Consider the following 8550-nt stretch of genomic DNA (forward strand, 5'->3'; position numbering starts at 1 on the left):
TGCGGTGCGCTTGTCAAAAGTGTCAATAAAGGCTCTGAATCCAGCTGCAAATGTCTACTGTCATGATTAGTGAGCTGAGGAGTGAAATATGTTCACTGACATTTATGTTAACAGATAGACTATAAATGTCACTGGATCTGATTTTCAAAAACGTTTACCGGAACTCACATTTTAATAAGCCTAATGCGTACATTTTTGCGCCAGTGCCGACTCAAGCGTGTTTTCTGATGACATCAGCCTTGCCGCCTTTCACGTCATCCTGTGCGCTGATTCTATTTTTACGCAGAAAATGTTATTTTTGAACTGGAGTGAAGCTGTGTGAGTGAAGCAGGGAACACAGTGAGCTGTCAGACTGCTCCCTTCAAAGCTGCCCATCACAGTGCGCAATTGCGCAGCAAGGGGACTCCGGAGCAGTGCCATGAGCAGAGAAAGAAAAAGAACTACTGCAGCGCCTTCAGAAATCAAATCTTCTCTTGTGATTCTATTTCGTAGAAAATACATCTACAAATTCCCACGCGTGATTAAAGAACAGTCTGTAATTTTACGAATCTAATCAAAGTGGAAGGATTGTTTCGATCACTGAAGGCATCTTGGAGACGCTGCGCACGATGCGGACCCACAGTGACTGCAACTCACGATGACAGTTTACAACACGACTGTGGATGCACGCTCGACAAATCTGGATATTTTCAAACCAGCACCATGGACGCAGCGGATGTAGTTACTTCTGTGTTGCTTTTAGGGATTATTATCGTGTCTTTGCTGTCCAACGTCGTGGTGCTGATCTGCTTTCTGTATAACCCGGAGATCCGTAAGCAGGTACCTGCTCTTTTCATTCTCAACTTGACGTTTTGCAACCTGTTGCTCACCGTGTCAAACATGCCACTAACTCTGGTGGGTCTCATCTCTACGGGGAATCCCGGAAACGGCGGCCTCTGTCAAACTGTGGGTTTCCTCGACACTTTTCTCACAACAAACTCCATGCTCAGCATGGCAGCCCTCAGCGTCGATCGATGGGTGGCTGTGGTGTTCCCGCTGAGCTACCACTCAAGAATACGGCACCGGGATGCGGTGTTGGCGCTTGGATACACGTGGATACACTCACTGTGCTTCTCCACTGTGGCCACCTACCGCTCTTGGATCGGCTACCATCACCTTTACGCATCGTGCACACTGTGCAATGTGAGAGCGAAGGGAGCTGGGACGCAATTCCTGGTCTTCACCGTGATTTTACACTCGCTGTCGTTCCTCCTCACGCTGGTTGTGATGTGCGTAACGTACCTGAAAGTCTTAAAAGTTGCAAGATTTCACTGTAAACGCATCGATGTGATTACAATGCAGACGTTGGTGCTGCTGGTGGACATTCACCCCAGGTAAACCATCCTCTGTCATGTGTTCCCTTTGTGTCTTTGCATGGAATTTTTATGTTTCTCTTTTTATTTAATGGTCCCATAATATTGCTCGGTGGAACAGTTTTTATAAACTGTATTATTTCACCAAATATTGTATTTTACTTGAATGTTAGGGGTTACGGACAGTTTAAACGAAATCAAAATAATGCATTTTGATTTGTAAAATTCATCAATGTATTGCTGTTGTTTTTGTTTTGTTTTTCAACTCCATCCCAATTTTTATTCTTTTTCATCCTTCATTTTCTGCTTCATCATGTCATTGTCTCCCATCATGTCCCCGGAGGATAATGGTACCTGTGTGCTTTGGCAGTGTGCGCCAGAAATGCTTAGATGAACAGAAGCGGAGGAGGCAGAGGGCCACCAAGAAGATCAGTACATTCATCGGCACATTTGTGGTGTGTTTCACACCCTATGTCATTACAAGGTGAGCTGAGATTTCATAATGAAGGATGGAGACTGTGTGGTTCATTTAGAATTTTGATATTTTTAACATTTGTATCCAAACTTAGTTATGCATAAACAATTGGGGAAAAGTTGAAAACTAATTTTGACTCTCTTCTTGTGGGGAAATCAAGAAGGCATGTGTTTAAAAGCTATTCTCTAATAATGTAATTAGTTTAAATATGCTTATTCTGCAGGGAATCTTGCTGTTGTGGTCTGGCAGCATTTTAGGCATTATAAAAATGTGTTTTCATTAAAAGGAACATTGCATATTTGCTGATTCATTTTTGAATCTACCCCAGATTTAGCTAAGTTGATCCCTTCAGTTATTATACCTTAATAGGGTGACTTTCATTATCTTTCAATCCATTTGTTGTTATCAAAGATAGTGGAGATGTTTGCCTTGTTTGCCTTTCTAAATCTACTTTTTTCTTCTTCTTTCTTGTGAGGTAGAATGATAGAGCTCTTCTTTCCAGGGCCAATAAGCCCTCGCTGGGGTGTCATGTCCAAATGTTTGGCCTACAGCAAGGCAGCAAGTGACCCGTTTGTCTACTCTCTGCTGCGTCACCAGTACAGGAAGACCTGCAACCTTCTGGCCAACAAAGTCCTCAGGAGGAGTCCGGTTCCTTCCTCCTTTCTCAGGACAGAACTCAACCAAGGGAGCAGTGGGAAAAATTTAAACTCAACCAACAACATTCAGACAACAAACAAACAGCTTAGCCAATAAAGTAATTTACAGGCATTTAAGGTATAAAAGCATCCTGGCAATGTCATGTTACTTTGGTGTTTACACTTATAATAAGAAATGGATTTCACCACAAATTGACATTAAAGACCCACTCCAAACATCTTTTGAGTTACTTCAAAAGCGTTCCCAGTGGTCTTTTACTAATGATTATGCAATTTTTAGCCAAAGTCAAATAACCTGTGTTGTTCTCGAGTTCATTAGATATTCACCTCTGAGTTGTGGGTGGGACCATTGGAGCAGAGTCCTCCCCACTGCTGAGAGCTCTCTGTTTAAATACTCTCCCACTAGCTTACAGCCCCTCACCACCTCAACATAACATTAATGGTGCAAACTAATACACTCTTTATTCAAACTGCATTTTTTTATCTGCTCCTGATTCACAACGATTTGAATAAAGAAATACTGAGAAAAGCAATTTTAAGAGTAATTTTCTTATACGTTCTTTTTTGAATGTCCTCTAAAAACACCAAAAACACAATTTTAATTGGAGTGGGTCTTTAAAGTGAGCAAGATAGTTTGTCAAACGAAAAAGGTTGACAATATTTCACTTTTTAACTAGTCAAAAAACGCTGAAAACGTCTAAACCAACAAGTTTCTTTATGCTGCTTGACTGTGCAATCCTTGGGGATGTACTCAACTGAATGCTCATTAGTTCCTGCCAGGGACATAATTTTTGGAAATAGGTCACAAACAAATACATTTCAATTAAAAAGTAAATAATCTCATCCAAAAGCTGCCTGTTGGTTCCTGTCAAATTCTTATTTAAGAATGGCTACTTTCAGGAGAAGGACTGCATCAGAATATCTCACTGTGCCCCCATTAATTAAAAAAGAAAAGACTTTACTATCTGGTGCTACATTTTTGTTTTCTTGTTAATAGTCAATATAGGGAATTGGAAGAGAAGTTATTAGTAGCCTTATCTTTGGAAGAAGGGAAACACGGCACTTTTGTAGCTTTCGTGTATCATTTGTGAAGGGTTTAATATTGTTTTGTAATACAATGTGAATTGTATTAGTACATTTCTGACAAATAAATCATATAATATAGAAAAACAATATTTTGGTTACTGACTTTTAGGACAAAGCTGTGCAAAACTTTTCCATACCTCAAAGTGTTATGTATATTATCACTTACGTGGTCCTGAAAAAGGCACAGACTTGCCCTCTTAGTGTCACATGTCTCACATTGTACTCAGTCTGAGTGGCTGTAGATCTTGATGAAGACTCAAGTGTAACTTCTGACCTCAGTGAGTTTTCTTTTTTTTTCTGCTTTTATTGGTGAATAAATTGCTGTGCAGGTCCATGGAATGGAACAGGTCATTGTTGTGTTAATGTATGGTAGATTTAAGTGCCACACTGGCATTTATCAAAATAGTGTGTTCTAACTGTGAAGCTTGAGTTATAAAGTGCCTTTTAGTCCATGAGCTTTCTGATCCAATCAAATTACAGCAAAAGGAGATTTTTATTTTGAGTGTTTTTGTTTTCAGTATTTTTTGCCACAGCAACATGTGAAGCCAGTTAGTTTTTTTTTAAGTACAGTTTATTTTGTGCTGCCTGCTCATTATTTTATTGCATAAGGAAAAAAATGTAAATGTGGTTGCAGCCATTTAGCCGTGTTATTAACATTTCAGCGCATGTTATGTGAGGGGCTGTGTGATATCAGCGTTGTAGAAATTAGTCATTTTGACAACACTGGTAAATCAGGATGTTGTGGGTTTTTTCACTGCTGTGATAGAGTACAAGGCCTCTGAAGGCATCAGATCTATTTATTTTTGTCTTTCTATGTTGGAGTTTTGTTGAATACATTTGTGAAGACAATGTAATAAATGCTGTGCATTTTTCTAAAATGTAAACCTTGATATGTTTCACTACCTGTTAGCATTTTTAACTGATAAATAAAAACAGCCTTAATGCATAGCTTGAAAGAGAAAGGAAAAAAAGGATTAATCTGTTATTATAGGAACTATCAGAAATTAAACATTTCTTAGCACCAGAGAAAAATGTTGGGTGACATTTAGGGCTGCTTTGAAAATGCTGTGACATCATTGCAGCCTTCAATCAAAATAAATCAAACATTTGTGACCTGCTATACTTTTGTCAATACAAGAGAAGGATTTAACACCACTCATTACAGAGTACAACAACTAGGGCAATTAGCAGAAAGTAGGTTGAAATCTGTAAGGATCCCCAGACTGAAGGTGTGCATATACTGAGTCTCTCTTGAAGCGGCGTCAGTGAGTGGGTGAAGAGCCAGATACAAACCTGCTGCATACAAAGCGGTGTGCATAGACCTTGTGATTTAGCCAAAATGCGTAGGAAGTACAAGAAAGCAAAGAAGGGAGAAAACGAAGATGTGTGACTTTGTGCCACACCAATGTCACGCTTCTTCAAGCCTCATTATGTAAAAGTTGTTCAACAACACATCAGCTGTAAACTACTGGAGATGCATCTTGCAGATCTCACCAGGGAGTTCCATCAGATTTCAATTAATGAAGAGTTCCACCACTGTATGGCCAAAACTGCAGCAATTACCTCCACAGCGTTATCTGCTTTTAATGAACAAGCTGTGGCAATGGATTACACAGAATTTAAAAAAGCATTTGCATTCTTTTTTTTTTTTTTTTTTTGTAGGAGACATGAAAGACACAGCTGGTAACCAAAATACAAAACATCAGATGATGTTAAAATCCTTCAAGTATTCTTTAGATCTACCATCAACACAGCAGAAAAAGGCGAATATTTCACACCAATAATAATATTACACCCTTGCAGCCATGCCAGCAACCTGGATGGCTATAAATATATTTCCCTTTAAATTACTGCTGCAGTATCTTAGCAGTAACTTTTGTAACCTCCTGAGTAATTGGAGTCATCCAAGTGTATTAGCTTCTTTTAATCAGAGGCAGCAACAGAGGAAGAGGAAGAGGTTGGCTAAAAAGAAGTGGGATGTAGAAAGGACTGAGGAAGGTAGACAGGAGTACAAGGAAGCGCAGCGTAGAGTGAAGAGAGAGGTGGCAAAGGCCAAACAGAAAGCTTACGATGAGCTATATGACAGGTTAGACACAAAGGAAGGAGAGAAGGACTTGTACAGGCTAGCCAGACAGAGAGACAGAGATGGGAAGGACGTGCAACAGATAAGGGTGATTAAGGACAGAGATGGAAAGGTGCTAACAACCCAGGAGAGTGTACAGAAAAGATGGAAGGAGTATTTTGAGGAGCTGATGAACGTGGAAAATGACAGGGAAAGAAGGGAGGAAGATGTGGTTGTTGTGGAGCAGGAAGTAGCAGAGATTGGAAAGGATGAGGTTAGGAAGGCTCTGAAAAGGATGAAGAGCGGAAAGGCCGTTGGTCCTGATGACCTACCTGTGGAGGTATGGAAGTGCTTAGGAGAGACAGCAGTGGAATTTCTAACGAGGTTGTTCAATAGGATTTTAGAGAGTGAGAAGATGCCTGAGGAATGGAGGAGAAGCGTTCTGGTTCCGATCTTTAAGAACAAGGGTGACATGCAGAACTGCAGCAACTATAGAGGAATAAAGTTGATGAGCCACACAATGAAGCTGTGGGAAAGAGTAGTGGAAGCCAGGCTTAGGAAGAAGGTGGAGATTTGTGAGCAGCAGTATGGTTTCATGCCCCGTAAGAGCACCACTGATGCCATTTTTGCTTTGAGAATGTTGATGGAAAAGTACAGAGAAGGCCAGAAGGAGCTGCATTGTGTGTTCGTAGATTTAGAGAAGGCGTATGACAGGGTGCCGAGGGAGGAGCTGTGGTACTGTATGAGGTCGTCTGGAGTGGCAGAGAAGTATGTCAGAGTAGTTCAGGACATGTATGAGAGAAGTATGACGGTGGTGAGATGTGCTGTAGGTCAGACAGAGGAGTTCAAGGTGGAGGTGGGACTACACCAAGGATCAGCTTTGAGTCCTTTTTTGTTTGCTATGCTGATGGACAGGCTGACAGATGAGGTAAGACAGGAATCTCCCTGGACAATGATGTTTGCGGATGACATTGTAATTTGCAGTGAGAGTAGAGAGCAGGTGGAGGAACAGCTAGAGAGGTGGAGGTTTGCTCTGGAAAGAAGAGGCATGAAGGTCAGTCGTAGTAAGACAGAATACATGTGTCTGAACGAAAGGGATCAAGGTAGAAGCGTTAGGTTACAGGGGGCTGAGGTGAAGAAGGTGCAGGAGTTTAAGTACTTGGGGTCAACAGTTCAGTGTGATGGGGAGTGTGGAAAAGAGGTGAAGAGGCGAGTGCAGGCAGGTTGGAGCGGTTGGAGGAAAGTGTCAGGAGTGTTGTGTGACAGAAGAGTGTCAGCAAGACTCAAAGGAAAGGTGTACAAGACAGTGGTGAGACCAGCTCTGCTCTATGGGTTAGAGACGGTAGCAGTGAGACAGAGACAAGAGGCTGAGATGGAGGTAGCGGAGATGAAGATGTTGAGGTTCTCCTTAGGAGTGACCAGGTTAGACAGGATAAGGAACGAGTACATCAGAGGGACGGCTCATGTTGCCTGTGTTAGCGACAAAGTCAGAGAAGCCAGACTGAGATGGTTTGGACATGTTCAGAGGAGGGATAGTGGATATATTGGTAGAAGGATGTTGGAGATGGAGCTGCCTGGCCGGAGGGCAAGAGGACGGCCAAAGAGGAGATACATGGATGTCTTAACAGAGGACATGAAGTTGGCTAATGTTAGGGTAGAAGATGTCCATGACAGAGTGAGGTGGAAAAGGATGATTCGCTGTGGCGACCCCTGATGGGAAAAGCCGAAAGAGAAAGAAAAGAATCAGAGGCAGCAACACTGAACTGAATATGCCATGAACAATCCAAGGCACACTGAAGAAAACAGGAACAGAAAAGATGGATCTCTTTTATTTCCCACCATGGTAAGAGTGCAGCATGCAGTTTGTTTGCTCATTAATCACATGTCTGGTCTTGCACGCCAATACATGTTTACATTGAACCACCATCCAGTTATTTGGACACTTTTACATCATGCCGTTTTTCTTTTTCTTTTTTTTTTATTCACTCTGAGATTTGCTTGGCTATCCAAACATCTTCCAATGAACTAAATGGAGGGATCATAGCCTTGTAAATGTGAATCATGGGAATGTTGAATTAAAATGTCAGAGTTCTCCCAATTCCCAAAAGTAAGCAGTCTCCCCTGCTCACCGAACTAATAATAACTTTTAAAAGCCAGCTTTTTTGCCAAAGAATGTTAGTCTTTAGTTGACTTCATGGCATCTGCAAACATGTTAAAGGGAGATGTTGCCTTATTTAGACTATCTTTTATCTTTTTTATTTTACTCTTAATTTTTGCAGTAATACAAAATTTCTACAATCTAAAGATCAAAGTTCTATTTGATTTATTTTTCAATTACTTTGCTTCTGCTATGCTAAGTTCTGCTATCCCACAATGAAATTACTGAAGAAAACTGGAGGAGTTTCCAAAACAATAATGTAACCTAATGAAATCTTCTCAAGGAAGAGTGTCAACACAGCAGCACAGCAACCAATTAATTTCTGCATTTAACTGGTAAAATGCAGCAAAAAGGTCTGCTCAACTCTTAGAATTGAGCAAGGGAAATTTCGGCTGTGAAAGATAACAGGAGTAGTTCTTAGTTTTGCAAGCTTTGTGTATGAAACATGGTATAGAGTTGGATTTGGCAAAAAAGTAGCTTTTTCAATCAGGTTGCGTCATGTGGCCAGGAGTCTGCTGAAAAAAGGCTGAGTCTGTCTGTGACAGTGTGCTTTTTTAACTCTGTTCTAAATGGTTTTTGGCTAAAGATCAACACTAAAGCCCACATGTCATGTGTTACATTATGTTATTTAAAATGAAACCTTTTTTTACTGCTTCCAAACAACTATGTTTTCAGTTTGTTCCATCTATTTTATCCTGTCATTGTATCAGTGAGAGAATAGAAAACTGATGCAAAATACAAAAATGTTGTATTTTGTCTTT

The 8550-nt window shown here is 40.7% G+C and overlaps 1 protein-coding gene across 1 annotated transcript; it reads left to right on the plus strand.

The window, feature by feature from the left end:
* Positions 1–366: 366 nt before the first annotated feature.
* LOC101167567 (G-protein coupled receptor 26-like) lies at positions 367–4453 on the plus strand. The gene is made up of 3 exons (XM_011484377.4): positions 367–1373; positions 1723–1836; positions 2307–4453. The coding sequence occupies exons 1-3, from the start codon at positions 703–705 to the stop codon at positions 2578–2580; spliced, it is 1059 nt and encodes a 352-aa protein (XP_011482679.1). The 5' UTR covers positions 367–702; the 3' UTR covers positions 2581–4453.
* Positions 4454–8550: the final 4097 nt, after the last annotated feature.

This window comes from Oryzias latipes, chromosome 15 (genome assembly GCF_053564925.1).
Source record: "Oryzias latipes strain Hd-rR chromosome 15, Olatipes_Hd-rR_3.1".
NCBI lineage: Eukaryota > Metazoa > Chordata > Actinopteri > Beloniformes > Adrianichthyidae > Oryzias > Oryzias latipes.

Coding starts and splice junctions, on each gene's coding strand:
- LOC101167567 (XM_011484377.4), top strand. CDS start 703: ATGGACGCAGCGGATGTAGTTACTTCTGTGTTGCTTTTAGGGATTATT. Junction 1,374..1,722: donor CTGGTGGACATTCACCCCAG/GTAAACCATCCT, acceptor GTGCTTTGGCAG/TGTGCGCCAGAAATGCTTAG. Junction 1,837..2,306: donor ACACCCTATGTCATTACAAG/GTGAGCTGAGAT, acceptor CTTGTGAGGTAG/AATGATAGAGCTCTTCTTTC.